At 38.2% G+C, this 18,615-nt stretch overlaps 1 protein-coding gene and 1 pseudogene across 1 annotated transcript; both read right to left on the bottom strand.

Moving 5' to 3' along the window:
• Positions 1-6,761: 6,761 nt before the first annotated feature.
• LOC137735975 (uncharacterized) lies at positions 6,762-12,565 on the bottom strand. Its single transcript, XM_068475325.1, has 5 exons — positions 12,546-12,565; positions 8,811-9,117; positions 8,295-8,666; positions 7,990-8,249; positions 6,762-7,146 (listed from the first exon to the last, which is right to left on the bottom strand). Exons 1-5 carry the CDS (start codon positions 12,563-12,565, stop codon positions 6,762-6,764), a joined length of 1,344 nt encoding a protein of 447 aa, XP_068331426.1.
• A 270-nt stretch (positions 12,566-12,835) lies between these two features.
• Positions 12,836-18,373, bottom strand: LOC137738016 (uncharacterized; annotated as a pseudogene).
• Between the last annotated feature and the right edge of the window lie 242 nt (positions 18,374-18,615).

Here is an 18,615-nt window from a genome sequence, read left to right as displayed (position 1 = left end):
CAAACATGGATGGAAGTTTATTTACTCTTTGGTTTATGCTTAGTTTTAGTTGTCATTTACGAATTCACATGTAATCATAAAAAGAAAAAAAATCAGTTTTTGTAACATGCTTGAAGGAAGGAACTCAAACCTTGAGCGTAAACTTTGTTTGGAGAGTTATTAATATGTGATGTTTTTTTTTTCTAAAGTCGTTGCATGATCTCATTATTTCTTTGCCTGGTTGCTACTTAGAATGCGTTTCATCACTATAGTTTCAAATACTAGAACTCATGCCCATTTCATTCAAAGCATAAAATTGAGTGCATAACATATCATAAGATGAAGTTGTTTAGTTAAACCAAAGCCAAAAAGCCTTACCCTTTGCATATGTATTGTAGGTTTAACCCCTTTGAGCCTTAGTTAGCCTATTTTCTTTGTTAGCCACATTATCCTTACTTAGCCTAGAATAGGAATATCCATACCCTTGTTCTTAAAGGATAGTGAAGCATGACTTAGAGGGAATTCCTTTGGATCTACATTATGCAGAAAAACAAGTGTCGGGGAAGGGTTTCCATTGAAAAAAAAAACGTGAAAAAGAAAGAAAAAAGAAGAAAAAGTGAAGAAAAGAAAGAAAAAGAGTTGAGAAATGAGTGAGAATGAACTCACAAGTATTGGTTGTTGAAGAAAGGGTCCAAAAGTTTGAATCTGGCCCTAAATGTTGTGTGAATCTCCCATGGGTGTTTAAAGTTGATTTCTGCATTCAAAAGTGAATTCTAAGTACCTTAGCCCCGTTACAACCCTTAGACTTCGATCTTGATTGTTATGTGTTTCAATATGTGGAGTTTAAAATTGGTACGAGCATATGGTATCCCTGGTTCTCGCGTCTAAGCAGTGGCATTCCATTCATGAGATCATATACATGTTCATATTAATAATTCCAGAAAGTGCCTTCTTTGATTATACATATGTGAGTGCTAGTCTACATGTTTACACCAATCTTCTCACATATATTTAGTGTAGAGAGCATAGTCAGAAAATCTATGTGAAAATAGAGAGTATATCCGGTGAGGAATTGAGGGATTCTCTAAGGCATGTTACTACATTCAAAACATTGTTTTATTTGAATAAATGCGAGCTAGTGAGTGGTGACTGCGATTAAGTATTTAGCTCGAGGGTATGGATAGCTAAAATCTGTGGGAGTAGTAATTTTTAACATGTCATGTTTCATTGGAAATCCCTGAGGTGATTGTTGGAAGGTTTAGGTTGTGTTTTGTTTTCTTTGTTTTGCTTGGGGACTAGCAAAAGCTAAGTGTGGGGGGATTTGATAGGAGCATATTTATGCTACTTAGTTAGCTTGTTTTCTTGCATTTAGTAAGTTAGTTTCTATTTATTATAGTGATTTAAGCTATTTTCGTGTGTTTGTAGGTTTAAATGGCAAAAGAGGCAAGAAAGTGCATTTTGGTGCATTTTAGAGCATTTTGGGCTTGGAATGGATAGCTTGCATATGGAGCGAGGTGGATGGACGAATTTGAAGTCAAAAGAGGCTAGGAACATGCTAAAAATCTGGAGAAACAAGTTCAAGACAAAGAAAATAAGGAAAGAGCAAGAAACATGGAACATTATCCAAACAACCTTATCTTATCCAAACCTTATCCAACCTTATCTTATCTTATCCTAACCTAATCTTGTTCCACCTTAATTCCAGCTGCAAAGAGGACTTAATTTCAGATTAATTCACCAAAATATCAAGTTCTAGAAGCTCTATCCTTCTCCTACATTGGTGTCGCACCCCTTAGCCCTTGTTCTTCTAGAAACCTGCCATAATACCCTTTCTAGAAGGCCTAAATCCTTGTTGTAGGTTCCTAACCTTTTCCCCCTTGGTTTCTGCCAAACCCTAGTCCTTTTCCCCTAGGATTGTGCAATCCTTTTCCCTTCAGAAATTATGCAAAACCTTAGCATATAAATACATGTTTCTGCCGCAGAAAAGCATCCATCTATTCACTCATTCAAGGATTCATTCATTCAGCCATCTCACACCACAATTCACACCACATACACTTAAATCTCTCTAGTGCTGCAGCAAGGAAGGAAGGAGAAGAAGGGTGCCATGCCTGCCACCATCCAAGGGAGTGCCGCAAGCCTACTTTGAAGTGTTGGAGCCTTTTTGGGTTCTTCCTATCCTTAGTTTTAGTTTGATGTTTATTTCAATTTGGTTTTCAATTATGATGAACATGAGGAACTAATTTCTTTATAGTTGGAGGTGAATTCGAAGCCGTGATTATATGTTTTATATGAATTGATTACGTCCAGTTATTGTTTCTTGAGTCTTGAATGTGATTTGATTATCTGAGTTGTCAAAACTTGTTTATGTATGTTGATTGAGGGTCGACACTTAATTTGCATGCATGAATTTGATGCTAGAGTATAAGGGAGTTTCACCTAATCATTATGAACTTATATTCACAAGTAGTGGACGTCACTAGTCATGATTGTGTTAAGTAAATTGTTGGCATGAGTATCATGCTTTTCATAGTTACAAATGCTTCGTCAATGCTTATGGTTTTCATAGAACTTAATGACCTTTGATATGTCTTTCCATCATGCTTTTCATAGTTAGGGAACTTGATAAGGATAATTTGGTTGCAATGCGTATTCCATCCAATTCAATGAGTTAAGGAAAATCTGATGGTTAATTTGTGCTATCACGGTTAACTTGGAGTGTTCTCATTCATTGTCTAAAGGAATAATAACTGGAAATTGGTTTGTATGCATATGTCATGTGTGGAGAAGGATCCTCTAACTAGCCTTTCACCCTTTTCAATTCACCAAATTCGTTTTTATAAAGTGTTTTATGCAAAGTTTCTATTTTAAGTTTTAAATTCGTCAAAAACAGTCCCCTTTCCATTGAGTCTTGTTATTTGAGTCAAAATCTGTTTTCTTTTAGTCTCTTGAGTCAAGTTAAGTCTTATTTTCGTAAAAATCACTTGCTAGGTCTAGAATTGAGTCTTTTTGATTGTTTGTTACTGTTTTGAGTGTTTTAAGTCAGTTTTGAGTCTATAGAGTCTAATTTAGTGTTTTAAGTCTTATTTATGTTGATTAGCATCCCTAGTTAATCTCCGGTCTAGAACGATCCCTACTTACATATATACTACGATTGTTAACATTAGAGTTTAATTTGTGTGTCAAGTTAATTTTCACATCAGTAATACCTGTATAATTTCCAGAAAATCATACAACGTAGAAGATGAAATCAAATGTATACAACCACTACTCACCATCTCATTAGCAATAAAATTAATCAGGTGCTTAATAACCCATTCTAGCACGCAAGTCTGAAACATCTATGGTGCCCTATACGACTGCACCCATATCTCATCAATCAATGCTAGCACATAATTCGGGAGTCACCTATAGTGACCTGTACGACTTATCCATATCTCATCAATCAATGCTAATCAATGCTAGCATATAAGTCGGGAGTCACCTATAGTGACCTATATGACTTATCCATATCTCATCAATCAATGCTAGCATATAAGTTGGGAGTCACCTATTGTGACCTGTACGACTTAATTTATAGCTCATCAAACATCCCTGCACATGAGTCAGAACCACCTCTAGTGGTCTGTACGACAGGACTGGGTGTAAATAAGTACGCTCAAGTGCTATGATCACGTGAAGATTGTGCGAATAATCGTGGGTCACCTACAAGTCGGAACCACCTATAGTGGTCTGTATGACATGCCTATGCACCTACCTTAAGTCCAAGGTGAGCGTAAGATGCGAGAGGTGAACATCACGTGAAGGACTGTGCCCTGGCCACGGGCAGGAGCACTAACACCGAGGTGCAGGTTTATGAGCTCTCAATGCATCTCAATATAACATGTACAACTCATGGGCAACTAGTACGACAGTGTCAGAGTTGCCTAACACATAAATGTAGTCATGCTATAACTCCATCAATCCAACTAATACCATAAACTCACCTGAACTTACCTGGGTGTCCTGTGTTCCCCTTTGCACTTCAAAGCATTCACAATAATTATGTGCAGGTAATATACATATGGGTATACCATGATGCAATCTAATACTCAACCATGTCATAGCATTTTCAATTATACACATATATATATATATATATATATATATATATATATAATATGGCATAAAATGCATAAGCTATAACGCCCTACTCCCGAACTATTTATTTTTGGGGATAATCATCGGTGACAAGCCCTGCTAGACACTAGTTTAATTAACTATCATTACTTACGTTTCCTTACTTAAATTTCTTGATTCTTCACACATTGATTTATAACCAACATTTAACCACCAACACATAAGGTTAAAACTCACATTTCACACCAATGTCCCTCACATTGTTCAATTCCCCAAACAAAGCTATTGTCTTAATTATTTAATCTCACTCCTTGTATGGCTGCATCTAACACCTCGTTAGACTGCCTACGTACCCTCAATAGGGATCAAGCCATTCGTAGTTCACGTATGTACTTCTAAACATTCACGGAAATTATATGAAATATTCAATTTATAAACGTTTGTGGAGATGGCAATCTTATATATATATATATACACGATAGAAGGGAAAAGACCCACTCACCTTAGGTCCGCACTACGATTCCCTCGCATGAATATCGAGACATCACGAACTATTGTTGTCTGTGACCAATTATCAAATCATGTCTCAGAGTTCTTACCGATAGAATACATAATTTACATAAAACATATCCTTAAGGACCTTCTAGAATAATTTGACCAAAAGTCAACCGTCGATCGAAGATCAATGATAGGGTCCACAACCCTACAAAACTCGATCCAAAAGATCCGCATCTCAGATTTCCAATCCGTAACTTCTCATGATACACAATATGCTTCTAGAAAAACACACTTAAGTTTCATTACGATCCAACAGTTGGATCTCCGCCAATTTCCAAAGCTGATTAGCGGTTAACGTTTTATTTTATGAACTTACAAATCCAATTCGGGAAGATCTGTAAGTTGGATTCCCAATCCGTAAGTTCCTACATTCATCAATTATCACATACTACAATGTAACAAAGTTTGGTGACGATCCAACGGTCGGATCGTCGATTCATATAAATACCTATTAACGTATCGTAGAGAATTTAGGTTCCAACGATCAACCTACGCTATTCAAATATCAAAACTGAATTCAAGACAGTTAACATAGCCTAAAAATAGCATTGGTGGTCCACTGGCCATGCGTCACCGTGAGTGTCGGTCAGTCACCCCAACTCGTCGGAAATCCAACCATTTCTAAGAATTCTCAAAAATATAGAAATGAAGATCTCAAAAAGTAGATCAAACTGTATACCTGCGACTAAGGCAAATTTGGCCTAGAAAGGCTCCAATTTCATCAAATCCGCCGGAAAACCCTAGAATTTGGGTGTTTAGATTCATCATCAAATCAACTCCGATGCTTCCACCACTAATTAGGCGTTGTTCCTGACCTCCTGAGGAGTATTTTGATGGTGGTACTTGAAGGGAAACGCTTCACAAATGGTAGATTTTGCCGTGGCAACCGTCGGAACCCCCACGGGTTTGATATCTCAATTCCCCTCAAATTGGGGTTAAAGGAACTGGGTTTTGCATGGAAATGGAAGAGGCAAGGATGATGATTCATTTTCAGGTGGTGGCGAAGTTCGAGTCGGTGGAAAAATCGATGGAAAAGGGTGGAAAACCGCCGAGGGTCGCGCGGGTCCGATGGGGAAGAACGGGTCAAGGAGATCCGGCGTATCTCCTCTCCCTCCCTTCCCCCTCTTTGCTCTCTTTTTTGGTTGGTCCCTCACTTCCCTCCTCTTCTGGATTGGGCAGTAGGCCTTCCCTCCTTCTTTCTTCTTCTCCCTGATTCCTTTTCTTTCTTTTCTCTCAGCCACACCCCGACACACACATGTGTCCTCAAATTTAGTATACAATCATATAATATTACATAATTAGAATAGTTGTTTCTTCAAAATACCTTCGGTTCGTAACTTTATAAAACTTTAACCGTAACTCCGAATTCACTTCTGCTTGCGCTTATGTGTTTGTATCGTTGAGTACTTCAGGAGTACACTAAAAGAATATTCAATACGTCTCACTACACGTTGGTCAATGAAAGTCAAAACCTTCACCTCTAGGGCATTTTCGTAAATTCACACTTTTAAAATTAAGAAAATTTTAAAGGCAGGGATGGGTTGTCACAAAAATGAGCACGTTTATTAATGCTTAAATAATAATCCAACTATCAACTTCCATGTATGTAGTTTACAAAATTTTATCTACAAATTTAGTCTCCTAAGCTACAAAATTTTATCTACAAATTTAGTCTCCTAAGCATTACCCTTGTGATTATGTTGTCTTTGAATTTAGACAATTTTTGGAATTCAGAATATTGATCAGCTTTGTTTTTAATTAAAATTTGTTATGCTAGAGATTTTGGCTAATTTTTCCACAAGAATGATCTTTGCTTGAATTCTTAAAACATACCCTTACGAGTAAATTGGTGGTAAACTAGTTTCATGTGGAAATTAAGGAGTCTATACTTTCTTTGGTAAGTGGTGGATTGCTCTAGTGCTTATAATTATGAAAGTACTACTCAACATATATTTTTATCTCCCATACACCCTTGTTAATTTTGACTATTGATCTTCTTCAATTCATTCGATCGTACAGCCGAAAATTAAAATGGGTGTGTGGATAGCACTACTCTATTATTATTGCCATTCAAAGGCCTCATAGTAAGGTGACTAGGACCACGCCTACTCCAGAGCCCTTGTAGTTGGATGTGCATCAACGTGCAAATGCCAAAAGTCACCATCGGGTGAGGCAGGCATGGTTATGGCGTGCTCGGTTGCCTTCGGGGTGTCGTTGGGCCACTCTGTTGCGTCGCCTAGGTTAGGTGTGAATTCTGTTATGAAATCTACCAAGGTTTGGGCCTTAATCACCATGCGGGGTCTGTAAACTAAGCCGTATTGGCCAAGCTCCAATGCCCATTTTATTACTTGTTGAGAAGCATCTGGACCATGTAGGATTGATTTTAGAGGATATTGAGTCATGACGATGACTGTATGAGCTTGAAAATATGGTCTGAGCTTTCGAGCTGCAACAGCTAGTGCCAAAATCAATTTCTCAATCTTCGGATATCTGGTTTCCGTATCGAGAAGAGCTTTAGAAGTGTAGAATACTAGCAGTTAGGCCCCTAGCTTTTCTCGTCTGAGGGCAGAGCTCACTATTACTTCTGAGACTGCTAAGTAGATGTATAAGTCATTCACTGCTTCCAGCTTAGATAGTAAAGGAGGTGATGTGAGATACTTCTCTAGGTCTTGGAAAGCTTTTTGGTACTTATCATCCCATTTGTCTCGCTGCACCCTCTTCTATGAATCCGGCCTCCAGTACTTGTCAATTTCCACTTTAATGATTGCCACTCTTTTGGATCACCAATTTGGCAGCAGGTTTGACGTGCAGCTTATGGCAAGTTACCTTCGGGTCGATGCCGAGCATCTCAGAAGGTGACCATGCGAAGATGTCACAATTTTCCCTATAGAAAACCATGAACTCTTTTTTTTTTTTTTTTTTCCTTCGGGCTCAGACGTGAGCCGATTCTAGTCGTTTTGCTCCTGCTGCTGGGGATCAAGAATGATGTGCCCGACATCCTCTTTGGGTTTCCATCCCGTCTCATCTGCTGGCGCATTGATTTGGACACCATCTTCTTGATCCATTTGCGTTAATTGTTATTGGGTAGTGTCGTCGTCCCTTTGAACTTTGGTAGCCTCTATGGGGGTAAATGTCTTCTTCTTTGACTCCTTCAGTACTTGCACAGTGCATTGTCAAGATATGGCCTGGTCAGGCTTGATTTCTCCTTTTCTTCCTCACGAGATGCAGAATCAAATTTTTTGATAATTGACGAAGGTTATGACATCCAACTTTATCAACCAAGGTCGCCCTAGAATCCCATTATAAGGAGATAGGTTGCTTACTATCGTGAACATTTGCTTTGAGACAACTGGTGGTATTCTCACGTCAAGTGTAATGTTGCCAATGGTAGTCGAGGTGTGTCCAATGAATCTGGTGAATACCTCTGCTTGGCATATGATTGTGTTTTCCAGACCCTTCTTCTGAATTACTGAGAGCTGAAGTAGGTTGACCACACTTCCGTTATCAACCATCATTCTGTCGACTATAGCGTTGGCTAGTTGGACAGATATCACTAGTGCATGGTCGTGTGGGAAGTCAACACCTTTAGCATCCTGCTCGGTGAAGCCAACAATAGGTCTAGGTTAAGTGTCGACTACCTGGACCTGTGAGACTAATAGAGCCTGTTGGATATTCCTTTTCTTGGAGTTGTTAGTGGTCCCCAAGTCCTTGGATCGATGAAAAATGCCATTGGTCCGAATTGTCTTGGTTAGTGGTTCTTCGTCGGCATCTGCATTCCTTCTAGGCCGTACAGCTAGCTTGTCCAAGTATTTGTCAACCTTGCCCTCTTTCACTAGCTTCTCTAGGTAGCTTCTCCAAGTGTAGCAATCGTCGGTTGTGACTGGGACCTCGATAAATGTGCAATACTTGGTGTGCTCCAATTTGGAGGTATCTCCCTTTGATTGCTTTAGCAGCTTGAACCATGATTCGCTCTTGATGTCGTGGAGGATATGGTGGATCGGGATCGAGAACTTCAAATAGTTTTTGGGTGTCAGGCCTTCTTTAGTCAAGGATCAGTCCCTACGCTTGGCCTCCTACCTACTTTTGGTGTTATCTGTCCTCTTTTTTTTGAGCTGTTGGCGATTCTTTTGAAGGCTGCTCGGGTCCTTGTCTACTCGCTGAGCCTCATCCCAAAGTGCATGCTTCTCTGCCACATCGAATAAGTCTTCCAGAGTTAGATCTTCTCCTATGATCAATTCTCCGAATAGCAGGTGGTCTTTAGGGAGTCTTTTTTGGAAGGCTGCACTAGCTATCTGGTTTTTGCATTCGACTATCTTCGCGTTCTCTACTTTGAACCTTTTCACATAGTCGTAGAGTGACTCCTTTAGGTTCTTCTGGAAATTGAACAAGTGGTCGAACTTCTTCTTGATCGAGTGATAGAATGAATACTCTTTGGTGAAAACCAAAGAAAGCTCATCGAAACTCCGGATGAATTGTGGCGGCAGGGTGTGGAACTAAGAAAGGTGACCTACTTATGTTGGTTATGTCTCGTCATAGCACTTCGTCAGTGACTTCGTTGCGTTGGAAATCGCGCAATTGTTCAATCAGGATCTTTCGGTTGCCCCCGGTTGTGACTTGCTGGTCTAGGCTACTCTTTCATGTGCTCGGCTCGTCTATGCCACGGCTGCGGTGCATGTGGTACGTTTCTAGCAGGCGAGCATATTACTCGTAGGCTGCCGATTAAACTTTAGCCGAATTGAGTGACTACTTCTATCCGTCTGTCATGCTGCCTACTCCAATTTAGGGTGGAGGATGCTCCTTGTGGGTCTAGCCACGAATGAACACTTCGCCTAGAAGGATGTCCATGTCGATTATCATAGTGTGCCCTAACCGTGAAAGCACCAATTTGTGAATAATTTAGGAATGATTGCCATGAAAGCACCAATTCGGGCGTGTGAATCAAGCTCTCAATGAAAGCACCAATTTGTGGATGCAAATTTCCGCCATCTTCTCCTTTGACGAAAATACACTTGCAAAATAATAACACCTAAGATTAAGGACAAAAGTCTCACGCTCCCACGATGAATGGGGGAGGGGGGCCTTGGCCGAAGAATCCCTACTGCCAAAATTAGAATTTTGAAAAGAATGTATTTTGGAGTTTGTGGATACCAAAATGGCTTGCCATTTTAGTGGGATAATAGTGGTATTTATAAGAGGGTGGCCAACCCTATTGGTGGAGGAATAGCCGGCCATATATGGTGGTAAGTGGAGAATAATTGCAAGATATTATGTGAAATAATATTGAGGAGTAATGAGAGGGGTTTGAATAAATACCATATTGATCACCTTTGACTCTTTCTTGATTGAGCCGTTATTGTCCGTTGCATGCGTGTGGGAATCCCGATGTGCCTCGAGAGTAATTTTGTCCTTTTTACCTAAAAGTCTATGTGTCACCTCTATAATTTTTTGGATTATTTTTGACTCCACAGGTCATCTTCTTGTTATATTTATTGTTTTTCCCTTGATTTATTGAGTTGAAAGGCTAGGGAAAAAGAGAAGAACTTCAAATGAAGAGCATGAGAGTGAGAAAATATTTGTCGATATTGGTGACAGAGATTCACAATAGCATTGAAAATACTGGACTGGATTAGAATGAATTGGTTAATGAACAATGGGATTTTAAATTGAAAAATGATTGAAGGAATTTGAAGAGATATTGTTTGTTGTCTTGCTCTTAGTAAAAGACTAAAAATATGAGGAAACTTGTGGTAATAATTTCAGTTGTGGTGAAAGCAAATGAAGCTTCGTTTCTCACACTCCCAAATCCTCCTCATCCTCCCACTCCATTATATGATATTGATGGTTAAAAACTTAGTACATTTTAGAAATAAAAATGTTTCTGACCACATTAAGCGCTTCTAGATCGTAGAAGCGTCTTTAGAAAGCACTTTGGATTTTCAATAAAAACGTGTTTTACCAATAAAAGCACTTTCTATAACTAGGTTCTGGTTTAATCCAGGAGGATCCTCGTCGAATCCTCTTTGTGGGGACCATAGGGATCCTCCAATCACATATGTTCATCATACATCGTAGGGTAAAAAATCATTGTAATTTTTTTTATTTAAAATTGAATATAAACAATACTTGACAAAAACTGATCGTACAAAGTACGATAAACGGATGTGATTGGAGAATCCCCGGAATCCTCACAAAGAGAGGATGTGATCTGGCGAGGATCCTCACTCCTGGTTTAATGGTTACACTAGAAATCCAAGTCCTTGTCATCCCAAATTGCTACTCGTTCTCTTTTTGACATAGATCTCTTGAGAAGAAATATAAGCAAAGGGTAAAAATTGAAAGAAAAAAAGTAAATAGAAGAATTGATTAAAAACCAAATCAAATGAATTATTACAAGGTTCTGCCTCCATTCCAAATTTTCGAAGAGTAAAAAGCAGCCACTATTGACTGTTGAGTATGTACTGAATTAATAACCCCCTTGTATGCAAATCAAATGAATTAAGGTGATCAAACCATCTGTAGCAAGAGTCACAATATTTTTCCTAAATTTTGTTCCCACCTGTTCGAGCAGGAAATCTCGCTAGGAGGGGTCCCTGATTCGAGCACACAGCTCCCCGAGGAGTTGGCACTTTGGTTGATTGTCGGGCTCTGGTTTGCCAAGATGCTGCAAGAGGAGGACAAAGTTAGTTTTGAAAGGTGGCTTCGTGGGCCTTAGGTATAGGCCTTGAGGCTCACAATCAAAACCAACTGAGTGCTTAGGCGTGCCACTGCCATCTCAGTATGGCAGATGTAGAACAAGTGTATTTAAGCCGATTACTTGCGCCCCAAGTTATTCTGACTTCTTGTTATCAAAGGATTGTCGTAGATGAGTTAAGTCTACATGAAGTTCTTTTCTATGCCTTGAAATCAAGGAATTTTAGTTGGTTATCTTGTATGCTTAAAGGGTAAAGGTCCATATCTGATCAAGTCATTAGTTTAAATCATATTTAGTCTTCTTTTGACAGCAAAACCACTAAATAAACCAGGTTTGAGAACTGATGGAACTTTGGTTCATCAAAAGACTGGAAATGACTTGAATATATACTGGGGAATACATCATAACATCAGATCTATTAACTTAAAGACAAAACAAAAAGAGTCGAGCCAGGTTCAAACGTCTTGCAGTCTCTTCTCTTTGTAGTTACAAGGGGTTGGGTATTAAAGCAGGATGAGTGGTGAACAAATTTACATAAGAGAATCGATACTACAACATTTAGAAATGGTAGCAGAGCTTTTACACTAGACAAAAGATGTCTTTTTAAGGGGAGTCTAAGGCTAATTTGGACAAAGCGCAGTTTTCTGGGTATTTGCTTGACTGAGAGGCAAGTTGTATGTTTGTTTGTTTGATTGGTTGAGTGTCTTTATCTCTGTGCCCTCTTCCCCCTTTTATAGGCGAATTAACCTGACTGTACTACTTCTGCTCTTGCCCGAAAGTGACTGAAGGGTAGTGAGTCATCAGCATTTTACATGTTCTCCCATTCAGAAAGTGCTTTTGGGCTGGGAGTAGGTGGATTTCCATTGGTTGTCACTTCTCTTGTAAACACCTAGCCTTTGCATTAAATGGGGAGCCGTCATATTGTCTTGAGAGGGGTATCTGGGCTTGACTCTAGGCCTCGGGCAAAATCTCCTTTATTAAGCTCTTTTGGGCTTTCTTCCGTCGAAGTCCAAAGTTAAATATTAACCTAAACACCACCCCCACAATAATACCAGTTCAACTTTTCACTTGAGAAACGACGACAACAATTCACTTGTATACCAACCCGAAGCCTTCTCTAACATCAGTCTTTTTTTCTCCTTATTGTTAGCCTTATATAAGGTTATACAATTAAAACACAAACGAAGGACTGACTAACCTGATTCCAATGGCGGCCATGGAAGTCGAACACAAAAGTAGTAGAGCACGGCAACACCAAGATCTTCTATAAACGCCTAGCCGAATACAACTACTCTATGGGAAGTGTTATGTTGTGTGTTCTAGGGCTTATAGGGACCGGTGTTTATATATATAGGCTAAAAGCTAGGGTTTCCATCCATAAAGGAAACCTAAACTTACTTTTTTAGCCTCTAAGTTAAGTATCATAATTATAGTCAATTAAGGATTCCATGAATCCTATTTCCAATATAAGACGCATGATATAGGATTAATATCTTTAAGAGATCTAATCATAATCAACATTATTTCGCCAATATTACATTCCTATTACATGTAGTAGACCACTTAAAGGTTGATTTATATTGATAAATCCAACACTTACAGTATGGCGAAATTGCGGAATAATGAAATACTATTCTCTCTATTTGGTATCTGCTGAGTTCCTTTTGGTGAGCTAAATCAATCCTCTTCATATTTGGGTCTTCGTTTCCACCCTCACTGACCTTATTTTTGGTGACTCTGACTTTTCCCCTTTTTGATTTGTTCTTTTCCTCATTTTCTTTTTCTTTGCTTCCACTGAAACCCATGTATATTCTGACGGAATTGCAAACGGGTCTTGAATACTTTCTATCTTACTGAAAGAACCAGTAGCTGACGAGCTAGAGCGCTGGTAAGGAGCTTTTATCCACTGAAACCAAGATGAACTTGACGATTGCATCGAACCTGGGCTCTCCCTTCCAGGGGGCTTGATGGCGGTGTTGCAAACTCATCCATTGGCGCTAATTCTTCAAGCTTTGTGAACGTGACAATTACTCTGATAGTACGAACCACTGGGATAGCAACCTAGATGTAAACACACAAAGAATGCTCAGAAAATGGATTCATTAAATACTTAAAAATAAGAGCATAAGATTAACAAGTTCTACAACAAAATTTCTAAATTATCGTCCAACAATAAAGGTAAGCGCAGAGTTGAATACAGGTTTATGAAATAAAGCAGGCGGCGATTGGCCAAGAGGCTCCTATCATTTTGCCATATGCTTGAAAAAACTGCAGTAAATATCTTTCTTCCTACAAAACAAAGCATATAAATAAAAATATATCTTCCTTCACACACAAAACTACAATCAGATAAAGTGGTCAAAAGCAATAATTACACAATGAAGCTTACTACTCTACGTATGGATACATAAATTTTTCACGTAGAAGTCCAATAAGATCCATACCATGCTCAAAGTTGTTGGATGAACATCCATCAGTTAATAGAAGAAAACTTTAACAGTACGTCTGTTTTTTTCTTGGTAAGAAACAGAACTTTTAATTAAATAAACAATGGAACAACATAGGTGAACAAAATGTCCACTTCTAAGATAAAACACAAAACTACAGTACAGAGGTTTCCCAATTAGACCAAATAATAGAAAAAGAAAATGAGAATTCTATAATTTCCGAAGCCACTGATGCCCACAAAAGCCCAAAATCGCACCATTTCCCATAAGCACTCCACCTCCTCACCCACAACATTCTCAAAAATCCTCTTATTCCTCTCTCCCCACAACACCCAAAAAATAGCCATGCTGGCACACCTTCCTAGCACCACCTGCTTCTTCTTTCTACCAACAAACTTAAGGTTCTCACATAACAGTATGTATGTTAAGTGTTAACAGCATTTTTCCTATTAATTATTCGAGTTTCATCCAACGACTTGAGAAATAATATGTTTCCTAAAATCATATGGAACCTTCTATATTAGAACTGTTCATAACTAGAAATGAGAAGAAAACACACTGTGAACTGATGAGTCGATAATATACTATATATTTTACCCTAATCTTAGTAATAATTTATTAGTTATTTTGGTAGAACTTTGATAATTTGTTATGTATTTTCAATGTAGGACATTCAACTTCCTCTTGATTACAAAGTGATCAAACAGATGAATTTTTTAATGATTCCAATTGGAGAATGTTCGTGAGTCTTCCAAAATGATTGTATCAATGTTTCAGACTTTTCTACCAAGCCGTTTGACCGTGGCGAAGAAAAGAAGATCCAGCGCGCAGCTTTCCCAAATTGACGTTTCTGGATGTTTTGGGTATTTTAGAGGTCAAGATGGCATAATTAGAGTTGATTTGGTCGGTCAAGAGTCTAATTTTATGAGAAGTCCATTTTTCAGTTCAAATAGGAAACCTTTTATTTGCTAGTTTATTACTTCATTTTGTTTCCTAGTTATTCTAAGACCTTTCCTAGGTAGGGTTTTATTTTTTAGTAGTATAAATAAGACTATTTAGCCATTAGGGGAACGCAATACTGGAGAGGAAAGGAACGCATTGATTTGGAGAACTTAGCTAGGTTTTGACGATTTGTATTTCAAGGTGTTTTCTATCCTTTTTCTATTTCAATAAAAATTCCTTTTGTATTATGGTTGTTCATAACTAAATTCCATTTGATAGGACGACACCTTGAGTCTTAACATGAATATGTAGTCTTTATTTAATTGCTTATAATATTATGCTTGCATGCTTTGAATTATTAACCACCGAGTTTAAACTGTCTTTGTGTCTTAATGATTCACGACCATTAGGGTGTTTAGATAAGTAATCGGATGCAATTGGATCGGAATGCCACCAGAGGATTGAGTATTGCTTCTTGTGATTGATAGTTGTAATTTCACCTAAGGCGAATACCACATCTTAGGGGTTGCATGGCTTTTTAAATCACAAAGCGTAATGAGTCATGCATGTTTACATTTGATCTAAATCCCACATACGGATTGCATGTTTGATATACGTTCTAGCTTGAATGCCACAAGTAGAATATGCATCAGGAAAACCTAACCTTCAAAGTTGCATGTGTAATTCATAAGTAATTGGTAAAACTATATAAGATTGTTAAGGTGACGGTGGAACCCTAGTGTCGTTTTATCATTATTTTAAAAAATTGTTCCCTTTCAAATTGGTTTCTTTAATTGTTTGTATTTAATTTTTTTTATTAAATTCGTTTTTATTATTTTTTGTCTCAAAATCAACATTTTCCAAAACCTTGTTTCATCTAATTAATTAAGAATTAGTTTAAATACAAATTATTCAATCAATCCATGTGGAAACGACCTTGCTTGAAACTTTGATATTGTAACTGCCTTGTTCTCTTGCAAGTATTTTTAAGCGTTTTTATTCCTACTTTTGCAGGTGGTAAAAACCCTTTCATGAACTCAACAACTTCATATAACTTAATACTACAAAAATGAGGTACTTCTGCTAGCACTTATTTGGCCTTTTTGCGCTGCAAAATGAATAGTTCATGATTTTTATGCACTCACATTATTGAGTACAAGAAGCTGCAACAGAGTGGTAATAAGGTTTGCCTTAAAAGGCTTAAACTATCAAACCTTAAATCATCGAGTACAAATATTCAGTGTGCTCATTATGTATAAGTGATCTCATTATAACTCATAATAATCTATAAAAATAGGGATCCTTGTTTCCAGCATTAGTCATAATGCATGTTGTACCCTTCCAGAATCTTCAATTTCAGATGTGGTACTTTTCTAGGAGACATTGTGGTGATTTAACATTTCCAGTAAAAGACTTAAGTACATGTTGAGAGTATTCAAAAAATATCAAAAGAGAATATTTGCAAGGATAAGATTTGATAGCCTCATAGGATTTGGTTGGTTAATTTATTCTTCTCACGAATATATGGTTACAGCCTTCCAGGACTCTATATACTATCACTTAATAATTACATTTTGAGTAAAAGAGTCATGCCTATGGAAAACAACGTCTGCATTTACTGAACAATATTTGCATTGTTAGATATAACAGTATCCTAGAGATGACTTTGTAACTTTATCTAGTCGCAGATAGATCCCGCTGATACAAGTTTTTAGGCACTGACAAGTCAATTTAGTCTGTTATTGGCACTTTAATAATTAAGCTCCAATAAGTTGATTTTTCTGATTGCTCAGATATGAAATTATAGGGAAGACACTTGCAGTATCATTCTTTAACAACTAAACACTGTCTATCATTCTATTGCTCAATTGTAGACCAAATTCAGATCTCAAAGAAATTAATTATGACGAATGCAGCAGAGGCACTGAGCTCATAAAAGCGTCAACTCGTAGGTTCAGGTCAGGTGATAATCAGACAACAAGGTTCAAATGTCTATGACAATATATAGATATGTTAACTAAAGTTTCCAACATGCAGATCTCATTTTGTGCAATAACTACAATGTGAGTCCCCATTTCTTAAAAAGTTGACACGTGCTCCTCCGTTAGGCTAACCAAGTGGGTTAAAACATGACCGTGTTTCTATGGCGCCTCAGGCTCAAACGAAAAGCCCTAAAATAGTTAAGCATTCAAATGAGAGCACATCCTGCTCTTACAGTTACAACAGAACTAGGCATGGTTAAAAAAGAAAATAACAAAATGTTTTCTGAACAAGTTTGATAAAAAGGAAAAGATAACAAGGGTGCATCTAGGAAACCATAAACCATACTGGGTAACAAAATGATAATGGGAAGGTGGCATACCTTGGAAGTTTGGTTGTAAGCAGCTCCCTCAAACGACGAATTGCCTTAACCTTGTTTGCTAAAATGTCAAGTAACAGCAACAGTTCCTCTGTTTGTAATGGAAAGTTTGGGGAATGCCAGAGTATTGGCCTCGATCCCTTCTTATACTCATTCTCCTTGCTAGCACCCTTGTGACGATTCCTCTTATCAGAACTTGTGGAAGAAGATGCATTCATATCCCTTCCTCTCCGGTGATCATCACCCTTCACAATAATGTCCACATTACTCTTCCGGGACTGCTTTGATTTCTTGAAAGAGAAATTGCTTCTTCTCTATTGCAAATTGCTTCCTGGAGTGCACTCCATCCATGTTCCTTCTGCAAGCTCTAATCCGCACCGGCAACCATAAGCATTTCGGTCGCTTTCTGGTCACCAAGTTTTACAGCCAAGTGAATAGGGGTTTCACGGTTTCGGACATCTCGCCGGTCAATGACGGCAACAATGGCATCAGCCTTCTTTTCCTCAGCTAATGAAGCTGATTCAGTTCGAATCTCAGCAGGGTCACCAAGCCGCGGGAGGCCAGCTAGAATCCTCCTGAGACCGGCATAATCCCTCGTGACTATGGCCTTGTGTACAGGGCTATGATCATACTTCGACACAACGATTCCAGCCATGCCTCAGGAGTATAAAACAACAATCCGAACTAATACACACAGCCAGTAACCCAATCAATTATTTAATAACGGAAACAAAATCAGAACTTAAAAGCACCGCCACAAATTAGAACTTAAAAACACCCTACAGTATGACCAGAACCTAATTGTTAATTATAAGCAGTAAATTCGAAAAACGAAACAGGCCCAGTTCATAAATGATCAAGAAATTGGTGAATTCGTTGCAATCTTTTTCCAGAAACGAATCGAACCCAAATCAAATTAGACAGAGATGGCACAAGAAAACCGAAAGAGATAGTTGATGCCTAAGAAAAGTATCAGCGGTGGGAGGGCAAGAAATCTCACCTTGTTGTGCTGCTTCTTTTTGGTCTTCTGTGACCCCCCAAAGAGACCAAGATTGCAGCAAAAGAGACTCAGCCACTTAAACCACCCACCCACAACTCTCTCTCTCTCTCTCCGTTTCTTACGCTTTCTCTCTCTTAGAAGCTCCAGAGAGGGTAGAAAGAGTTTAGCTGATAAAAGTAAGAGGCCTTTTTCCTTTGCGAAAATTGGTTAGGATTTAGGAAGAGGAATTGGAGTCGGGAGAGAGAGCAGCAGGAGCAGCTGCTGTCATTCTTTTAAAATTCTTTTGTTTTACAATTTGACTGAAAGATCCTCGCCGGATCCTTTCTATCTAATCTTTAAATAATTTGGCTCGTTAAAATTTAATTCAACGGTTAAAAACATAAGTTCATTTTAAAAGTTATAATAATTTTAGATGTTGGATCAAATTTCAAGAATCCGAATTATTTGATGAGGATGATTAAGGAGAATAGATCTAAAGAGGATCCATTTCCGACTGAAACATAGAAAGAACACAAGTGAC

Source organism: Pyrus communis, chromosome 6 (genome assembly GCF_963583255.1).
Source record: "Pyrus communis chromosome 6, drPyrComm1.1, whole genome shotgun sequence".
Classification (NCBI taxonomy): Eukaryota; Viridiplantae; Streptophyta; class Magnoliopsida; order Rosales; family Rosaceae; genus Pyrus; species Pyrus communis.
The sequence above is the reverse complement of the archived record's forward strand: the minus strand, read 5'-3'. Positions and strand labels throughout refer to the sequence as shown.